This window comes from Typopeltis vanoorti, chromosome 12 (genome assembly GCF_054136105.1).
Source record: "Typopeltis vanoorti isolate ZY-2024b chromosome 12, IOZ_Tvanoo_1.0, whole genome shotgun sequence".
Lineage (NCBI taxonomy): Eukaryota > Metazoa > Arthropoda > Arachnida > Uropygi > Thelyphonidae > Typopeltis > Typopeltis vanoorti.
In genome coordinates, this window is record NC_143560.1 from 87793991 (window position 1) to 87816611 (window position 22621).

Below are 22621 nucleotides of genomic sequence, written 5' to 3' on the forward strand. Positions count from 1 at the left end.
CAAAACATGGTATGAATGCAAATTTAAGGAAGGCTGTGAGACTATTATTAACCACTCCAACCTGAACAATAATGATGGCCTAAAAATCCCAAACATATGGAAGGCACATATTCGACCCACGGAACCTTCCTCTCTAAGAGTAACTATAAACAGGACTGTAGATAATCCAGGATCCTAAATCAAAAATAACAATTTTAATGCTAAAAATAGGATATCATTGTTACTGAAAGAGCACTATCTATAAGAAAGAATGTTTGCTCATGTTATCATAAATAGAATTTAGCTTGATGTAGTTTCTAAATAATTAATTTGTAATTTTTTTTTCACTAGAGGTCAGTAGAATAACCTGTGAACAAATCATTGTTTCTCTAACTTACTGTTGTAATGTAACTTAGCTTGTCCTGTATATGTGTATATGCTTCAGATGATGATCTTAATATGAAGATCAAAACATCGGGAAATCAAAAGAATTATTTATAACATGGTTCTAAAGTCCATGATTTCTAAAATGAATCGCCAAATTTACCTATGTTTATTTTGTATTTTTTTGTTTCCTATTCTGGCATTTAAATCTCCTGCTAGTAGTAAATAGTCAGTTTTGTTGTTTTATCTATGGCATTCTATGTAAGGTGTTCAATTAATTTGTATTTTTTTTTTTCACTAGAGGTCATGCCAGTAGAATAACCTGTGATCAAATAATTGTTTCTCTAGCTTACTGTATGTAATGTAACTTAGCTTGTCCCATATATGTGTATATGCTCCAGATGATGATCTTAATATTCTGTAATTTTTTATAAAATATATTACTGTCTTCTTCTTTTCTCTTACTGTATGTAATGTAACTCAGCTTGTCCTATATATGTGTACATGCTCCAGATGATGATCTTAATATGAAGATCAAAACGTCAGGAAATTAAAAGAGTTACTTATAACATGGTTCTAAAGTCCATGATTTCTAAAGTGAATCACCAAATTTACCTATGTTTGTTTTGTATTTTTTGTTCCCTATTCCGGCATTTAAATCTCCTACTAGTAGTAAGTAGTCATTTTTGTTTGTTTTATCTATGGCATTCTGTAATTCTTCATAAAATATATTACTGTCTTCTTCTTTTCCCTCTTCTGATGCATATGCACCAATTATTGTTATGTAGCCTCTAATGTCTTGAGTCTAAGTTCTATTAGTCTTTCATTCAAATAGTTATAATATACAATATTGTTCTTTAGGGATTTATGTACCATAATCATTATACCTGCTTTTGCTCGTTCTTCTTTTGTTATCCCACTGTAGATTTGTACATAGTTCTTTGTTTCTTTTGTACCTTTTTGTTTTTTCTTTGTTTCTGTTACTATACATATCTTTATATTAGCTTGGTTTAGTTGTTTATCAAGTTCTTCTTTGTGTGCAGTGCTTCTCACATTCCATGTTGCAATCTTTATTATGTGTTCCTTTTTCGAATTTCGTTTAATGTTACCTGAATTGTGGTCTTTTCCCTGATAGTCTGTCCGGCTTTTCTTTGCATGAGACTTGAAAGTGTTTTGAATTTCTCCAGGGCAGGTTACTATCCTGTCACTGGGTAAGTCCAGTGGTAGAGATGCTACCTAATGCCTCTGGACAGTCAGATCTAACAGCATTTACTCATTTAGGGTTATATCTCCCATACTCGGTTGCCAGCATTTGTACTTTTAGAACATGATGGACCACGGGAAGGTGAGATTGACATTTGAGTGGGAGAGGCTATGTATTGCGCTATACCACCCCTTCCACCCCAAACAGTTTTATTATATGCTAAAATACCTACATATATACTTTATTTTTCCACATAGTTGCCATTGACTTCCAGGCATTTTCGGTATTGTGGCACCAGTTTCTTCATACCACATAAAAAAAAAGTCTACCACCAATGAGTTCAACTGCTGAGCCACGTTGTATTTCAGTTTTTGTCATCTTCTTCAAAGTGCTGAGATGGGAGTCACTGGGTGCAAGGTCAGGGCTGTAGGGTGTGTGGTTGAAAAGTTCCCACCCAAGCTTCTGAATTTGCTGAATTGCTTGTCTGAGCTTCTTCAGCATTTCATAGTATGTGTCAATATTAATTGTTATTCCTCACAGAAGAAATGCGATGAGCAAGATCCCTTTTTTTGACTGATGGTGGTGCCTGTTTGAATTTTTTTTTTTTTTCCAGAAATGATGAATGACACCACTACACTGATTGTTGTTTTGACTCAATGTTTGTGTATAAAATCCATGTACAAATAACAACATTATGTAAACTTACTGACAGCCTTTGGTGAATTTCTGCAGCACTCTTATTTTTTCTCCAACAAAAACTGTATTACACCAAGAACCTTGCAACTGGCAGGATTTTTTATCACAGCACTCAGTATAAATTATTCATAGAAGACATTAAATGATAATGCAGCAAAAGTAAAATGATCAACAGCTAGATAATGAGGTACTCTATGCTACAATGACCCTGACCATGCCCTCCCCCATATCTTATTTGGCAGTAAATTGTGAATGGACCTTACTTTCTGGATGCACCTTGTACCTTGTTTAACAAAGTATGCAACACATACATATATGTAAACTTTCTGGAATGATTATTTTAACTTTCTTATTTCTTCAAATGCAGAATGAATAAAATGCAATTTTGTTTTCATAATGGTTTGTAGGTTCAAACAATGAACTGGAGTGATGTAAATGGATGGGTTGGTCAAGGAGGAGCGTTCTTAGGAACAAAAAGGTAAGTTATTAGTTTAAATAAAATTGTTTAATGAATTTGTCAAATTATTTCACGATAAGTTTTCAAAAAAGTTTTATAGTAAACTATGGATGACAATTGGAGGTAAACAATATCTTCAGGAAAGTCATACTGGAGGAAGGTGCTCATTAATAGTGTCTCTTGCTTAGATGAGGAAACCACAAAATAATTTAAAACCCATCATAGATGTCCTCTTTTGTATGGATCCTAAAATCCACAAAGCAAATATTCCATTATATCCTGTTGTAAACTACATTGGTTCTCACTGCTACAAAATTGTAAAGCACCTTTCTAAATTACTTTTGGCATTCATGAGAAATATCCTCTTCATTTATTAAGAACAGTTCTCATTTAAGAGAAAAGATATCAGTATTCATCTATGCTTTAGTGATCTCATACTGAGCTTAGATATTCTGTCTTTATTCACTAATGTTCCCTTAGATGAAACATTGGACTTCTTGTGACATAACTTTCCAGTAGATATAGTTCACATCTTTGACTTTGTCATCCACTCTACTAATTCACATGTCAAAATAAGCAATACCAGCAAATTAAAAGTACAATCATTGGTAGTCCTCCTTCTTCAGCACTTGCTAGCTACTTCACGGAGCACTTTGAACAATGTGTACTGGATGGTATCTCTCCTAAACTATCCTTATTTTACAAAATCTAGAAATGCCTTTTTATACCTTTTTCATCGACCAGATAGCCTACACTTCTGTTTTTAGAAAGAAAATCCATACTGAACTTTACATTCATGCTCTTTCACATCATCATCATCCTTATAAAAAATCAGGCACCATTAAGACTGGTAATGAGCCACTCTTTATATTCTACTGAAGCACCGCTGTTGAGTTTTTATTCATGGGTTTAATTCACAACCAGAAGGCTTTAAATAAAATAAATAATATGTTTAATAAATAAATATATTATTTATTTTCTTATTAGTGCCATGTGTCATGAATTAAACTGTGATTAAAAACTCAACATGAACTACCAACATACAAGCCCTTCTACTCATCTGTAGCACTGTTGATTCAAGAAATAAATTATATCAGGCCTGCCTTCCATGCTAATGACTTCAATGAGTTATGTCAACAAAGACATATTTCATCTTCATTAAACATTGAATCCTTTGGAGGAAGATTAAGGTCCATCACATATGCATTCCATAAGTATCCTATGAAATGTTTGTACAAAGAATCATGAAACCTTCCTTCACCCTCTGAATTTGAACAGAAATGACCTAAAATTATCCCTATTATGAGAAATAGTTCTCCACACATTCTGTAGGCAATATTTTTTATTAATTAATTAATACTTTGTCTCTTGTTTAAATTTGGCACCTTAATGTATTTTAGATTACACCACTGCACCATGTCTGTGTAGCTCATGAATTTTCATTGTTGAAACTTTTAGTTTTCTCTTCTGATTGTTTGAGTCATACTGAAAATGCTCTTGGTACTGGGGTGAAAATCTTATGTTAGTGTTATAATAAATCCTTAATTAGTCATTATTTATTTAGTTATGGCTTATATTCCCATTTGTCTTGTAATATACAGGGAAGCTACCATACTTTGCTGATTAATGTCTTTCTTTTCATTTCAGTAATCTGAAATGGTGTAAAGGACTACTCTTGTGTCCATTAATCTCCATGTTCACTAACCCTGCAAGGCACCATTTACTTCCACCTCTTCATTATGGCCTACCAATAGAATATACAGCCTTCCATTTCATGAGATTACTGAGTATATCTACAACACAGTATTCATTTATTTAAATCATCTAGTTTTGCAGGCTGTTTGGTTAACATCCTGAGTGCATAAAATACACTTAAAAAGGGGTTACGTATTTAAAGAATTAAATACTTCATTCTAAAAAAGTTAAAAATCCATTATATGCATAGCTTCTTGTAAAACACAGACTTCATATGTATAATCAAATGCTAGTATTTGCTAATCTTACTGTTTCCTGTTGCCTTTTTTTTATCCCATCTTTGCTAAATTAATCTGCTTTATAAAAGCAGGCTACATGTGGTTTAGTGTTAAACATTGATTTTTATGGCACTATATAGATGAACAAATAATTTCTGATAATCATTTAACTTCCAGATATAACTACTAACAAAGAGTTGTGAAACCTTGTTCTAACCTAATCCAATCCTCGCCTACTCATGCTGCACCCTCTAAGACAGTATCTGCTTGGATACTGAATGAATGAGATGGGTGGGCAGGTTGGAATTTAGCCAACAAAATTGTATTGTTATTGGCCTAAACCAAAATAGAAAATGATAGTACATGATAAAATTTCATACCACCAACCAGTTAAACAAGGCCCCTGCTATTTTTGTCAGGGAACCAGGGCAAATTCATCTAGTGGAACAAACCACAATTCAACATCAGCAGAGTTTAAGATTTGACCATGAAATGAGAAGCATCAAGAATTAAAGTACTAGATTAAAGTAGCTGAAGAATTAAAGTACTAGATTGACATACTAGGTGTTACTTATACATATAGACAGGTTCTACTAAGATTCTACAGGTTCTACTGAGATTCTACTAAGCACCCAAATACAGGATGTTGTATGTAGGCAATAATGATCAGGGAAAAGGAGTAGCTATAATATTCAACACAACATGAGGATAATCTTCTTGAATGGCAGGCAATATTATGTAGAGTGATTTGGGTTAATATCAGAATGGAGAATTGGATAATGAGACTTGTTTGTGCATATAGCCCACAGAAGATTCTAAAGGAAGAAATGGAGGAATTTTTCAAGCCATTAAAGAAGGCAGCTGACTCAGAGACAAAAAAAAAGGGAAAATTGGTCCTTGTTAAAGATTAAACAGCAGATTAATAAACGATTTTTGAAAAAGCATTAGACTCAAATACACAAATTTTATTCAAGAAGAAAAATGAAAGTCTGAAAACAAGAACTAAGCCTTGGAGATTCACTAGTTGACTCTAAGAAAACATAGATTGTTTCAGCTAGAGAGCATGTGAATTGTCTCTGGAAGGACAGAAAAATCAGGGCTCCATGGACTTGAGAAGTTAAAGATGCAGTCAGGGAAAAGGAGAAAACATATTGAAAATTGCTGTTAAGTAAGTCAGTATGTTAAATGTTATCACGTTTGGGACAGCCAACCTGTCTAACCAGAGACTACTTCAGGAAGATAAGAAGTATGTGAAATGGTCAGTGAAGAACATTACAAATACATCAACAATCAATGTTTGAACAGTATTTAAAATTGGAAAACTCAACCTGTTAGAAGATAAATTAAAAAAAATTAACTGGAGTATAGTATATGTTAGAGATGTACAGACTAGAGATATGTTTATATTCCTATTTGTCATAGATTATAATATAATTATCGTACATTATGTTTACTATATTAGCCATTTTCTCTGATATGCCATAGCATTTCATTAATTTCTGAATTCTCTGATTATGCTATAAAATACTTTTTTCATCAGTGAATCCCAAACGTAGGCTGCTCTCCCCTACATTCTGTTGGCTGTTCATTAAGTATTCTCAGAGATTGCCACTCTATTGATTATTCAGTAATTATTCTTAGAGATGTTCTTTGGTCTCTGCATGATCTGTTAGGTCTGAAAGCTTGCCTGTTCTTTCCTCACTTTACATTCAGTTTTACGTTTCATTCTTTCTAACATTCTAGCTATGTTACTGTTCTTAGAAGAGATATTCCTCTCTATGTTTCTACATTCTGTTGTATCCCCTTTCTATGGTATTTTCACCAATAATCCTGTCTAATACCTCTTGTTTTTTTTTTTATTTCTTTAGTTAAATTCCATATTACATATTATCTTGATTTTATAATTTTATACATTGTGTTTACTATATTAGTCATTTTCTCTAATATGCCATAGCATTTCAATAATTTCTGAATTCTCTGTTTATGCTATTGAATGCTTGTTCAAAATAAATGAATCCCAAATACAGGCTACTCTTTCATTCTATTGATTGCTCAGTAATTATTCTCAGAGGTGTTCTTTTCATGATCTAGGTCTGAAAGCCGCTTGTTCTTTCCTCAGTTTACATTCAATTTCATATTTCACTCTTTCTAATGTTATTCTAGTGAAGTTGTTATTAACTGTGTGCTTAGAAAAGATATTCCTCTCCAGGTTTTTACATTTTATTTTATCCCCCTTTCTTTGGTATTTTTACCAATTATCCTGTGTGTGATGGTAAGTGGTTCCCTATCCTCACACCATCCAACTAATGCTGGTGTTCCACAAGGTTCTGTTCTCTCACCAACCCTCTTCCTTCTGTATTTCAATGACCTACTTCAGTTGACCTCCAACCCAATACACAGTTTTGCAGATGACAGCACATTGCACTCCTCCCTTTCATTTGTCAAACCTTACTCTACATAACTCATCTCAACCTGCTGAACATCAACCACCACTGCCCTCAGTTCTGACCTCCAAGCCATAGCCATCCTTCAATGGGGCTCAGATAACCTCATCATCTTCGCTAGTAAAACCCAGTTTTGTCTTATTTCTCACAAAAAAAAAGAACCATTTTCCCCCCAATATTATTTTTGGTAACACTCAAATTTCCAGACAAGATGAGCTTTCTCTTCTTGGAATTACCCTGACATAGTCCTCTCCTGGCATAAACATACCACAACCATTGCATCCTCAGCTTCAAAAAACTAGGATTTCTTTTTCACTCAACTGTTAACCTTATACAAATCACAAATCCGCCCAGATATTGAATACTGTGAATACTGCTCTCACATGTGGAGTGGGGGCTCCCAAAAGCTCCCTCAAAATGCTTGACCTCAATACAGAGGAGAGCAATTAGGTTAATAAATGACCCATCTCTTACCAACTCACTCTCCTCACTTTCACCGCAGTTTGTGTATTCTACAAATATTTCCATGGGAAATGTTCATCTGAAACAGCATCGATTCCCCCACTCGCGCTAAGCTCATTGAAACACGTACAGCTGCCACCCAACATCCATTCACAAGTATACCTTGAAACCCACAGAACAAGATTTTTTCCTCCTCCTTCATCCTTGCTACAGCTGTACTGTGGAACAGTGTTCCCCCTGATGTATTTTCCAAGGAATACAATATACAGACATTTTAAATCAAATGTAAACAAGTTTTCCCTTTCCCAAACCACTATTCATATAAGTACTAATGTACTATAGGTTGATCACCCAACCTCTTGTGTATGGACCTAACATATAAAAAAAAAAAAAAAATTTAAATAATCCAGTCATCTGGCCTTATCACTTTCTAAGAATTTAGAAGGTGATACAGTAGCTGTGTAGATATATGATGTATGTCTGCTTTAAGTATTTCTGCTTGTATATTGTCTATCCCTGCAGCATTGCCATTTCTGAGTTTTTTTATTGCCTTAATTCTACTTTTGTTATTCTCTCCTGTATTTATATTTAATGTTTCCATTTCAATGTTGCTGCAGCCTATTCAGCATCCTTAGTTTTTTTAATGAATTTTCTTTCATTATCTCTCATGTATTTCTTTGTGTTTTTCTACTTTTCTTTGTTTTGGGTAATTTTCTTCTGATTTCTTCCTCACTGGGGAGCATTATTTATTATTCATCATAACACTAATTATGGATATAGACCATATTAGTCTGTTCTGATCTCATTATCCTGCTAATATCCTTTTTTGAGGTCTACCCAACCTTCTCTTTCTGATTGGATTATATTTTATTATTTGTTTAGGATATCAGGTGTTGGCCATTTGGTTTACATGTTTTCTATCCATTTTTATTTATAATTGTTCAGTTTTTTCCTATAGATTTTGTTTTTAGTTCTTTTAAAATATCTTTGTTCCTTTTTTTTTGGTCTAACAATTTTGTTTGTTTATTGTCCAAATTTCACTGCCATATAATAATGTGGACATTGCTAAAGTATTGTATATTTTCAAGCATGTTTCTTTTTGTATTATATTTGGATTGAGTGTTATATTTATCAGGCCTATAATCTGTAAAAAGTTTATAATTAAGTTTTTAATTTTGTCTTTTTCTCTTTCATGTGATATTTCCCATCCAAGATAACTGAAAGTATTTATCTGTGGTATTATTTATTATTAATAACTATTTTACTTCTAACTGGAGTTTGTCCACAAAATGCCATTGTTTTAGTTTTTATTATTAGTAGTATTATTATTCAGGCCTCCATGAAGTCAAAAGACTCATCATGGGAGGTCCTTCCTAGGAAACACAAAGTCTGTCATACTACTCATTGAACATTCTTGCTCTCACCACTCTATCAGGCAATGCATTCCACGGTTCAGCCATCCTGAATGCAAAAAAACCACTCCTCACCCTCTTGCTCACAGCTTTCTTTTATAACTTCCAGGGATGGCTCCTTGTTATTGTTCCTTCCCACTGTTCCACCAAGCGAAAGAACTCCCCAGTGTCAACCCTGCAGCTACCTCTCAACAGTTTAAAAGTTTCAATCATATCACCTCTCCTTCTTCTATCCACCAAGCTCTGCAGTCCACATTTCCTCAGCTGATCTTCATAACTAACATTGTACAGGCCTGAAACCATGTTTATTATCTGCCTCTGTACCCTTTCCACAGTTAATTTATCCCCTTCAAATCCTAGGGACCAAATTTGAGAAAAATAGTGTAAGTGTGGTCTGATCAGGGTCTTATACAATGGAACAATAACTCATTTATCTCTGCAGGTCAGCGTCCTTCTGAGTATTGCAGCAATCCTCTGGGTTACCTTCACTACCTTTGTGATATGCTCCCTGAATTTCAGTTTTCTATCAATCATCAGCCCTCCCAGATCTCTTATCTTCCCTACTTCCAACAGTACAGTTCCTCTAATCAAGTATGCGGCCTCCCATCGATATATCCCAAACTTCAAGACTTGACATTTTTTGCATTAAACCGACATCCCCATTCATTTGCCCATCTGTCTAGTTTATTCAAATCCTCATGCAGGGCTGCCACATCTGCACCATTACTAATAGCCTTTCCCAGCTTCACATCATTGCAAACAACTGAATATCCTCCTTCAATCCATTGACAATATCAGATATAAAGGTTAAACAATACAGGTCCCAGTACTGAGCCCTATGGAACCCCATTTGTAACCTTCTGCCTCCTTGATATTGCCCCACCATATACAACTCCCTGATACCTATCAGACAGGCAATCCTGAATCCAGTTGTCTAACCCATGTGCTGCAACTTAAATATCAGCTTATCATGTGCACTCTATCAAATGCCTTTGCAAAATCCAAAAAAATGGCAGCATATGCCTTTCCCTCATCAACTACTCTTGTCACTGTATTATAAAAGGCAATCATACTACTAAAGCAAGAATGCCCTTTAACAAATCCATGTTGATTCTCACAGATAACATCACCCTCATCTGCCCAAAACTGTATATGGTCCCTCACTGATTTCTCCAGGCACTTAACAACTACTGATGACACACAAACTAGCCTATAATTAGACACTTCCAGTCTGCTATCACCTTTATGCAATGGCACTGTTTTACTTTCCTTCCATTCCTTGGGTATCTTTCTCATAATCAAAGTTTCATTGAAAAGCCAGATCAACAGAGCTGTCAGTTCTTTAACACATTCTCTCAAAACCCATGGTGAAATACAATCCAATCTCACAGCTTTACTGACATCCAGAGTACTCAGTATTTGAAACATTCTCCTCTTGCACCTCTAAACTTCAAGACTGCCCTACCCCTCCAGTATTAAACCTACTTCTCCAGGATGAAATACTTTAATAAAGTGTTCATTGAACAACTCCACTATGTCCACTGCTCTATTCAGTCACTCTGTTCCCATTTTTATCCCAATGTCATTCTTCCACAATCATTTCTCTGTCTACTGGCCAGATAGCTAAAACATTCCTTAGGACTTTCTTTGGATCTTAGTGCCAATATCTTCTCATACTCCAGTTTTGCCTTTATTACCACATTAGTCACTCTCCTGGCCTGAGTCATATTCTTCATGCATCTGCTCTCCACCACTTTTCTTATATCTCTTACATAACCTGTTTGATATTATTTGTCATTCTTCACCAAATTGTGTCCTCTCCTTCACTTGTGGAATACAGCGTATTATTGCTGCTAAGAAATATTCCTTTACAATTTCCAAAGCACTAATGATATCTCAGCCTTCCAATTCCACCATCCATGGAACTGCTCCAGGTTGATATATAAGACTTATAATCACCCATCCTATAATTCCAGATATGTTCCCTTCTCTTTGATACTCCTGAATGTCTATTCATCTTCCAAGTCAAAACCACATGGTCACTCTCTCCAATGGGGTAGAGACACCATTTCAATTATAATCAGCTCTTCTGATGCTATGATGTTATTACTACGCTGACTATTACTATTCTGATACTACACGCATTTTCTTCTTCCAATTTATACTGCTGTAGTTAAAATCTCCTACCCATAACAATCATTCTCTTTGCACTTGCCAAGCTCAACTGCCTAAACATCTCCTGCTCCTCACCCTCTCTGCTCCTTGGTTGTAGCAGCATCCTACTAAATATCCTTTCTTGTCCACCTCTATCTCACACCATATGCTTTCAAAACCATTAATATCACTGCCTTCCAAAGCCTCCATTCTCAGAAGTCATTAATCACTTATCATAATCAGTACTCCACCACTGCATTTTCCCTTCCTATCCTGCTGAAAAATGCTGTACACTGCTACTTCTATTCTTGTGATTATATCATCTTCCGTCAACCACATCTCAGAGATCCCAATAATCTTCGGACAGGCTGATGCTATCAGCGTCACCAATTCAGCTCCTTTATTCTGGATACTCCTGGCATTAGTATAAAGCATAAAAATGTTACTCTTTCTACACCTATCATTATCTCCATCCAGACTCCACTGGACTCAGCATTACCTAATATCTTCTCCCCTAAACACCATTCCTACAAGAGACCACCCCTGCTACCATCCACCCTGGGAATTCTAGTTTCCCTGCATTGACATACTGACTTGTTCAGAAAACAGCAATCTTTCCAGATGCCTACATCCTTCCAGATTCAAATGCAAGCAGTCTCTCGCATAAAGTTTCTTTCTGTCCTCAAATGCCCTCCAAGCATCCACATATTCCAATCCTTTCTTCTGACACATTCTGGCTATCATGCTAATCATTATTACTGCTCTTCTACTGAGCTCATCATTATCATACCTGGGCAACACACACAGTCTTTCCTCTCTGTGGTTTCTTTTGTACATCCTCGAGCATGAATCTCAGATCTCTCGCCACCTGATTTACACTGCCTCTCAAGTCATTCATGCCCCCCCTCCCGATTACAATCATCTCATTCACCCCGCTTAATTGCCATAGTCACACTTTCTGTCATTCCTCCAGGCAAACACTCCTCTGACATCCTATCTTGCACACCACGGATCAAGTCTTCATACATCACACCTCTTACCACTCTGTTCCTTGATTACTCACCTACATCCCTCACTCTCTCTCTCTCTCTCTCCTCTAACACTTTCTCTCTGTGTTCCCCTACTTACCTGCCATCCTGGAATCACTTTATCCCTGGTTCTAGCACTTCCTCACTTTCTTCTCATTCTCTCTCTCTTACTGTTTCTATTCTCTCCTCTTCTATCATTCCCATAACTCTCTCTCACTCCTACTCTGATTTGTCTTGCATTCCTCTCTTCCATTGGCCTAATATCATCTTTCATGCTTCTCAACTCATTCCTGAGACATTCCAACTCCTCTTTCAGCTCATCTATCTTTCTCTCTCTCTCTCTCTGCAAGTTAGCCACCATTCATCTTGCTCACCATTCATCCTCCCAATTAAGACCATCTCTGAAAGCTTCACACTTATTCAAACTTTCCACACTCCCCACTCTTATTTTTTCATTCATATTCCACTCATTATTCTCACACTACTTGTCTCTCTAGGTTGAGATTCTCCTGCCCCTGATTCAACGAGGTCGGTTATCGTAATCTCTAACTCATTAAGTTCCTCTTCCCATTGCCTACATTTTGCGCATATATATACTCCCACTTCTCTCACCCACCACGTATCCAACTGCTGGGACACATACATATCCCAAGCACCTCATGTTACAAAATCCTATGGTATGTTATGCAAAATAGTCCTTAAATGGGGGAGGACTTGGTGACACACAATTCATAATTGGAGGTGTGGCTGCTGCCATCGTTCAAATAGTGCCGAGAAACTACCACAACTAAACGCTAAATTATATGCTCTACTATAAGCTAATTTATTTACATGATACTCTAAGTATAAACTATACAAAATAAGAAAAACTTATCTTTCCACTGCAGATGCGTACGACTCTGACCTCTCCTTCTGGTTAAGAATAAACACAATATAAACAACACTTGGATAAAGGATTAAACTAAATTTATTATAGTCTAACCAAGAGTGAAAAATAAACTTTCAACATCTTTTTCTAAATCCAGAGTAATTTAATAAAAAGGTGGCACACCGTTTGTCAACTCCTATGACCTCGCCATTGCTTCTGCCTGGTATCTCCACTTCTGGGCCTGGCTCCCACTGAAGAGACTTCAATAAAGGTTGAAACTAATCTGGGTAGTGGCCCTTCCCTTAATGCATAGCATTATACATATCTACTAGGAGATGTATATTGCATTATGGGAGATACTGAGATAGGCATGATATTAGCTTGGTCCACCTTTGCTACAAGTTGCCCGGTGTTGTACTACCTTACCCCAGTCTTGAAGATATTTTCAGGTGCAAGCTTTGTTTACTCACACTCGGATAAAGTATTAAACTAAATTTATTAAAACAACACCTAAACTCTAAAAGCAGCACCACTGAAGGACACTTGTATTACTGAAAAAAATGTAGCACTATTTGCAATAAAAGCCACACTACACCAATTAAAAACACTTTTTTTTTTTTTAGCACCGCTTAGTTTTATCTATGGATGTTTTCATTCCAAACTGTTCTACTATCTGATATTATTAACTAATTATCTGCAAATAATAGTGTATTTATTTTGTTATTCCAGGAAATTTCTATACTTCGATTGTTTAAGGTGTTGATATTAATATTTCATTAATATAAATATTGAAAAGCATTGGAGACAGAGGTCATCCCTGTCTTACTCCTTGGTTTATAGATTGTTTTTCAAACATTTCTTTATTTATTTTTATTTCATTATCTTTGTATATATTCAATATTGCATGTAGTAAAATATTAGGTATATTTATTCTTTGTAATATATCAAATAGTATATATCTATTTACCTTGTCAAATTCTTTTTCGTAGTCTATAACAAAAGATGAGTTTCTAAATTAAATTCTCTTCTTTTTTCTATAAGTAGCAGTTTCTATAAGTAACTAGATGCAGCTTTTTAAACAAAAAGCTGCATCAATTTTAGAGCATCCTTTTCTAAATCCATTTTGGCATTCTAATAATATTTTTTCACTGTATATTTCCAATTTTTCATTAATTATTCTACTATATATTTTGTAGAATGTATTCAATAGACTAATACCTCTCATTAGAGGTATTAGTCTATTGAAGGTTTTGTTTTATCCCCCCCCCCTTTTTTTTTTAACCACACTACCGGCCATGACATCTATAGACGTCAAGGTTATCATAAGTGCATATTAAAATTGTAATACCATTGATGTTACATTGAAATATATGATGGATACGAAGTATATGAGGATGCATATTTTATCCATAATGGCCGGTTAGGTGGTTAAATATAGGTATTACTACACTTGTATTCCATTCTATTGGTATTTGTCCATGTGTATATATTTTATTTAAAAATTTTAATAATTTCTGATGAAATTTTATCCCATCTGTTGATTTGCCTTTTTTTTTATTTTACTTCAGTTATCCTTTAATTCTTTCATTGTTATATCATTTAAAGCATTTTGTAAGTTATTGGTGTAATTTTTTTTTTTTTTTTGATGTTAGTATTATCTGTTCAAAGATCTTTGAAGTAATCCAAAAATTCTTTTACATCTATTTCACAATTTATATTTGCAGTTTCTTTTATATCTGCATTTATATATTTTAGTATTTTATGCAGATTGGGTATTATTTTGTACATGTCATTTTCTGGATATGATACAAATTTCCCAATGTTCTCTGTCTCTTTCAGTTTCTCTTTTGGCTATTGCTCATCTTTTTTTTATATTCAGTTTCATCTTGGTCTTTTTCTACTTAACCATCTTTAAAGCCTAACTTTTTATTTTCAATTATTGTTTTTATTTCATTGTCCCATATATGTAATTTTTTATTTTTATGGTATTTTTGTGTTCCTAGACTTTCATATGCTGCTGATGTAATAATTTCTTTCATATTATTCCATTATTTTTTGATGTCTTCATTTTCTTGTATTTTTTCCAAGTAGTTATTAATCCTCTGTTGGTATAAATTTCTTATACTCGAATAATTTAGTAGTCTTACTTTGTAATTAGATTTTGTTTCTCTAGGTTTTTTTTGAAACCAATTTGGTGGAAACCTTAGTTTTGCCTGCACTATATAGTGATCTGTGTTAATTTCTAGCCTTCTTCTGACTTTAACATTTAGAAAAAGGAAGATGCTTTTTCACTATAAAATAGTCTATTATTGATTTTTGTCCTCTTGCACACTATGTATATTTATGTATATTTTTATGTTTGTAGAATGTATTCGTTATTTTAAATTATTATATGTTATATAATCAATGAGTTGCTTTCCATTTTTGTTTACTGTTGGTTCTCCAAATTTTTCTATATTATTAATTTTTTTCATTCCTGTTCTGGCATTAAGCTCTCCATCTATAATTATATGGTCTGTTTTATTTAATTTTTCATATATTCCTGGTAACTGTTTGTAAAAGTAATGATTTTCTTCTTCTTGTCCTTTATTATTCCTATATTTCCTTTATTATTATTATTATTATTAACAACATCTGACCTCCATGGAGTCAGAGACTCATTGTGGAAGGTACACATTATTGCACACAATGCTCATCCAACCATTCTTTAAACTGATTCAATGTGTCTACATTCACAACACACTCAAGCAATGCATTCCACTAACCAATCGCTCTCCATTTCAGTGTTGCAAAGTGTAAAATATTAAAATTTAGAAAGTGCAAGGATAGGATGCAAAGTGCACTATGGGTGATAGAGATAAAGAATCTGGAGATGATGGTTAACATGGATCTGAAATTTAGTGGACATGTTGCTAAACTTGAAATAATATCATGGTGGATTGTGGCTTTGATGCAGATGGTAGTTGTGACATGGAAGCATATTATCGTTCCCTTGTATGTGACTTAGTTATGTTTATGGGTTATTATTCACAGGTTTGGTTAGCTGGTTTTCAGGGCGATGAGGATATATTGGAAAGAATCCAAAGGTGATTAACTAAAGTGGTTTCTCTAATGTTGGGTATGAATAAAGATTGAAGAAATGCAATTTTCAGAACCTTTCAGCCCAGGATAGGAGGAGGAGAAGATATGATTGAGATATAAGTTGATTTTTGAGGAGTTGTTACTTTATTAATGATTATTATCTGACCTCCATGGAGTCAGAGACTCACTGTGGGAGGTACACACTATTGCACACAATCCTCATTCAACCATGCCTTAAACTGATTCAATGTGTCTACATTCACAACACATTCAGGCAATGTATTCTACTCACCAGTCACTGTCCATGCAAAGAACTTTCTCCTCACTCCTCTGCTCACACGCTCCTTATACAGTTTCCAGTCATGGCCTCTTGTTTTATTCCGTTCTCCCATTCTATGAAAAATCTCTTCCATGTCAACCTGATAACACTAACAACTCCTCACTAGCTTATATGTCTCAATCATATCCCCCCCCCTTTATTCAGGAGGCTTTGCAAATCACATTCTCTTAATCTGTCCTCATACACCTCAGACCAAAGACCACTGACCATCTTTGCGAATCTTATCTGGACCCTTTCCAACATATCCTCATCACCATGAAAACCTAGAATCCAAATCTGTGCACAATAATCCATATGAAGCCTGATCAAGGCCTCCTATGCAATGGCATCCCTCTTATACAATGACATCATAACCTCTCTATTTCTGCATGTCAGGATCCTCATCATTGTCATTATCTGGTGCGATGTCTTCATAACTAGTGCGATGTGGCTCCTGAATATCAGGTCCTTGTTCACCACCACTCCCAGATCTCTCACCCATCTACCTCCTTTAAAGTTTTCCCCACCAAGTGTATACTTTGCATCTCAACATTGAACTGACATTTACTTCCACTTACCTGCTCATTCATTCAATGTATTCAAGTCTATTAACCATTGTTTCTGAACTGTCTCCTATTTTTCTAATATTTCTTTAGCTGTTTCATTGTATAATTGTTTTCTATTTTGCTATTTTTCTTTTGATTGTTAAGACAAAGTTTTCTGTAGTATCCTTATTTATCAGTTTATTTATATTGTACCAGTATATGCTCTGTGTATGCATTTTCTCCTCTCCATGTTCTCACGTCTTGCAAGGAGGATTTCCATGATTTATTTATTGTTATGTGATCTGTTTAGTTTTTACCCTTCTTATCTGGTGAGATTCAGGTTTGAGTATGTATCTTATGTTTAAATATTGTACCTCCTTAAATTGCCAGAAACCTTTGAACAGTATTTCATTTTCATCTCCTAATTCTTCTTTTCTGATCACCATTTCATATCCACTGTTATTTTTGCCTATCTTTACATTTATATCTCAAAGAAGTAAGGTCATATCTCTTTTGCTAATCTTTTCCAACTCTCTCACTCTGTAGCAGTCAAACAAGTCTTCTCCCTCACTAGTCAGCATTGTTTGTATGGGTGTATAATAAACATTTATTATAAAAAATGTTTATTATAATAAGCATTTATAATAGCCTCTGGGAATAAGAGCACACTTCTTGTTCCTAAGAATCTTAGATAATATCACATACAAGATTAAGAATCTTAGATCCAATCATATCAGATGATGATATGAATGGGGGCAGCTAACACATGTTGTATATGTGTAAAGACTTATGTTAAACAGGTAAGCTTAAGGTGTTGTTATCTTCCTGGAACAATTCTTCAAGACATGGTAATATGTTGTCAAGTCTTACTAACTTATTAACATCACATTTACCTAATTCATCATATACTCCTACTCACTCACTATGTCCTTCCTCCACCCATATCCTCTACATTCCAACTCCTCATGATGGATTTATGAGGATGAAAAATATTTTGATGAATTGCTCATTGAATATTTTAACTATATTCTTTGCAGCAGTTATCAATGTACTTTTTTTGCAAGTGAGACCATGAGGTGATCATTTAGGTTGTAGCCAGTCATATGAGAACTGTGAAGAAAGGATAGGTGGAACTACAAAGCTAATAATCATGAAAATCTTAGACAACCAAAAGCTATAACATGGAAAGAGTCACGAGGGAGATGCTAATTGGGCAGAGATCAATAGATATTTAACAGAAGCAGTGTATGAGTGTATTAAATAAGTTAGGAGTAAAATATATGTATGAAGCAATTAATCATGCAATCTAAAAAAATAGCTTTATGAAGGCAGTACAAGATGAAAGGTAATTAGTTGCATGAAGAGTGCAAACAGCAGACCAGGAAGGTAACTTGATTTAAGGAGATCAAAAGTGCAATATGAGTAGAAATTAGCCAACAGCCTAAGAAAAATCCTGAGCTGTTTCAATATATCATTATGGTAGGATGATGTTAGTGGATGAAAATAGTACATTGATAACTGCTGCAAAGAATATAGTTAAAATATTCAATGAGCAATTCATCAAAATATTTTTCATCCTCATAAATCCATCATGAGGAGTTGGAATGTAGAGGGTATGGGTGGAGGAAGGACATAGTGAGTGAGTAGGAGTATATGATGAATTAGGTAAATGTGATGTTAATAAGTTAGTAAGACTTGACAACATATTACCATGTCTTGAAAGATTGTTCCAGGAAGATAACAACACCTTAAGCTTACCTGTTTAACATAAGTCTCTACGCACATATACAACACAAAAGTTCCAAAGATCTCCTTTGGAACTTTGCAACAGGACAAGTTCCAAAGGAGAGGAAAGAGAGTAAAATCTGTTTTGGGACAATTAAACTTGTATGTTAATAATATTGGTACAGGTTTAATTAGAGATATGCCACAGGTGATGCAAAGTTGGAAAGAACTACATTATGATCCAGTATGATGCAGGTATGTTGTAAAGATTCCGAAGGCAACAATGATTTGTATAGTATACAATTAATGGAGAAATTTTGGAGATGAGATGTCTCTGAGTTTTGATGGATAAAAAAAGATTTGAAGTGTATGGATCACATTGTGTTAAAATTTTGAGAATGTCAAAATTGATTATGGTAATAATGTGAGCAATGTTGACATGCAGAAGCAAAGAGTTTATGGTTCCCTTGTGTAATGCCGTGATCAGGCTGCTTATGGACTACTGTGTGCAGATTTGGTTACCTGGTTTTCAAGGGGATAAGGATATCTTAGACATAGTCCAGAGAAGATTTACTAAATTTGTGTCAGGACTTTGAAATGTCAAATATGAAAACAGGTGGATGGAATACAATTTACATTGCCTTAGGAATAGAAGTAAAAGTGGTGATATGATTGAGATATATGTTTGTAGGCGGACTCTTACCAGGTTCATGTGGAGGAGATTTTTCATAAAGTAGAACAAGGGTAAAACAAGAAACCATCTCTCTAAGCTGTATAAGTTGGGTATGAGCAAGGTGAAGCAGACTCTTTGTGGAGAATGGTTGGTGAGTGGCATACATTGCCTTAATGTGTTGTATATGTGTAGAAAACAAATACTTCTAAAAGGCAAGATTCGATCTTTTTTGTATGTGTGTGTTTGGCCTCCTGCTGCAAGTCTTGACTCCATAGCTGTTTGATGTTAATAATACTAAATTCTTCTTCAGGTTAATTGCTGACAGATTATTGAGCCATTGTTTTATATAAATGTGAATATTTTCTCTCTGTTTATATTGTATACCTTACTTTAGTAACAGTATGATCAATGGATTACTTAGTCATAGCTTTTGCTTTATTGGTTTTTAAAGGTGAATCGTGTCAATCTAAATGACTGAACTATTTAACTTTCTTCCTCCCATCATTTTATTGAAGTCTCATCAGTGGGAGCCATGCTAGAAATACCAAGATTTTAGTAATACAGAGCTTATAAGTATTTTACCAGAACAAGTTACCATAAGGTGTTTTAACCTTATTAAATAAAAATCTCAGGAGGAGATATAAATGTAGAAAGTATTTTACCTTGGGTATAATAAATGCTAAAGATACCAAGCAATTTTAAACCTGGTTTTTACTCCATTTCCCAAGTAAGCAAACAGACAAACAAGTCAAGTTTGCACCTGCAAGTGTTGCAAGTCTAGCTGATCCTACAGGTAGTGCAAGCAGAGCGTATTCTACTTTTACTATGAGTTGCCTTGGTCTTGCACTACCTGTAGGATCAGGTGCAAACTCGACTTGTTTGTCTGTTTGCTTACTTGGGAAATGGAGTAAAACCAGGTTTAAAATTGCTTGGTATCTTTAACATTCTTTATCACTTGTCTTTCATTTTCCATATTGATGCACTTTATTTATTTTTTTAACCAGTCAATGTCTTTAACCTTTGAATGGCATGATGCAAATAAAATTACTATTCTGGAAAATACAATGAAATAAAGTTTGTCAAGCCTTGCTGATTGAGAACTTTCAGGGAATATAGATTTTTTCACAGTAGACCAAGTGATCAATATAAGCTTAAACATCATGAGATGCTAATTTCTCATATCCCAGACAAGATTTGAAATAGTTCAAACCCCGCCTGGGATCTAAGAAACCTTTATTTAGACTTCTCAAATGAAGTAAGTTAACTGGTCTCATTTAGAAGTGATATTTATTTATTTTGTGTGAAATTTCTGTTCATCCTGCAAAACTACCAGAGAGCATCCAGTTATTAGTGACAATATACTGGACTCACCTTCGTTGTCTCATCATAATTCCAACCGACCTAGTTGTTTTTAGTGCCCTCATTAAATGAGATATTACTGTGATTTGATTCTAATTTAATAATGCTGCGGTTTGTTATTTACAGTAACGCAGAGAGTGTGTTTTGGTATTAATGTTATTAGCAACTTAATGTTCACAATCCTAAGCTTTTGTAATAATTTATTACAGAACATTAGCTGGGCCACATCTAGAGCAGATTGTTGCAAAATTACGCGAGTTTCATATTCAAGCTCTGCTAGTGATAGGGGGCTTTGAGGTAATGTTTTGTTTTTATTTTACAATGTATTTCACAATGTAGATAACATTATAATTTTAGTTTTGAGAAGTGTGCTATTTATAATTATTTTAGATTTTGTTCCTTTCAATTAATTCAGCATTGGTGTAACTCATACGAAAGGTTTCCATTTTTGTAAGCTGTTGATCAATTCAAGTTTCAAAACAAATGCTGCTTGCTACTCCAGCTATTACTTAAATATTTGTTTACTAAGATGAATCCATTTTTTATTCTTAATAAGTCTCCATTTATTAAAGCAATAAATGAATATTTATTATTCTTAATAATTTTGTAGAATAGCATCGTCTCTATAGAACATAGAATTTTTTTGCTTTTCTTATTTTGACTAGCTAAGATAAATTTCTGTGACATAAAGCATCGATATACTGCGAAGCTTGCCTTACCTAATTGAGGACCTAACTTTATGGCATTTTGCCTATGAGGACAAGATGGGATGGACCTGCCCATGGAGTAGTTACCATCATTGCGGTCAGCCACTCCCCCCCCCCCCCCCCCCCACACACACACAACACCTTTCTTAATACCAAACAGTTTTTCACTTATTAGAATTCTTATCACAGAATGTTTTATTTGTCTAACATACTATATGGGGGGGGGGGGCTGAAAAGTTCTGATAATCACCAAGAACAGAAATAGAAATGACTGGTTTGTGCAACAAGGGAAAGACTTTTTCAACACAGGATTGCAAATAATGAAGCAGTGTTGTAACACTTCATGGGGAATATGTAGAATAAAGTTTAAGTTACATGGTTCTACCTTATTTCCTTCATGATGATTATCACAACTTTTCAGCATACCCTTGTAGTATACACTGTCAAAATTGTATTATCTGTAAGTGAAATGACTTAGACAGACCTGCATTTTGTAATTGCCATCCCTATTATGCCTCATTAGAAACTAAAACTGGCAATACAATCTTGGTAGTGCAAACACTATTGAACACTAATGGAGAGTTGAACACTTACTTGTCAAGAATAGTCTCTATTCTAAAACTGTGATAAGGAACTATTAAATAATAGGGTTCTTAGTGAATTTTTATTGTTGAAGCAGGAAGTAAATGATCTAACACTGAACATGTTCCAAGTAACATGTTAAATACATGGGTGATCTGAAAAGTTTTTGGCCTCGACCATAGATGGCAACACTTTTGGCAGGATTTTTTTTTTTCTAAGTTGGTACATCTGTCATAAGCATCCATTCAGTGGCATATTTAGGTATTTCCCACCGCTATTCCCGCAGAAAGTGCCGCCCCTCATATTTATTGAACATGTTGATTTATATGCACAACCTATTTATATTGTAAATTCATAATATATATATATATATATACATACAGGGTGTTCGGGATAAATTTGACATATTTATAATTAATTATATTTTTCCGTAAGTTACATGTATTAACACACACTTCTCTTCATTTAAAAGTTTGGACCCTTCTTCATTCATATACAAGATGTCAGAAAGGATGGATAGCTGGAACCCACCTGAATCATGGAAGAGAATAACTTGTATCATGATGATT

General features: G+C 34.5%; 1 protein-coding gene across 3 annotated transcripts in view; it reads left to right on the forward strand.

Annotated features, from left to right (window-relative positions):
* Window positions 1-22621, forward strand: part of LOC150100974 (ATP-dependent 6-phosphofructokinase-like) — a 308202-nt gene that overhangs the window by 209930 nt on the left and 75651 nt on the right. For all 3 annotated transcript variants that reach the window (XM_090401413.1, XM_090401415.1, XM_090401414.1), the window contains exons 13-14: window positions 2671-2741; window positions 20973-21060. In XM_090401413.1, the coding sequence (XP_090257539.1) occupies window positions 2671-2741; window positions 20973-21060 (159 nt within the window). The remainder of the gene's footprint in view (window positions 1-2670; window positions 2742-20972; window positions 21061-22621) is intronic.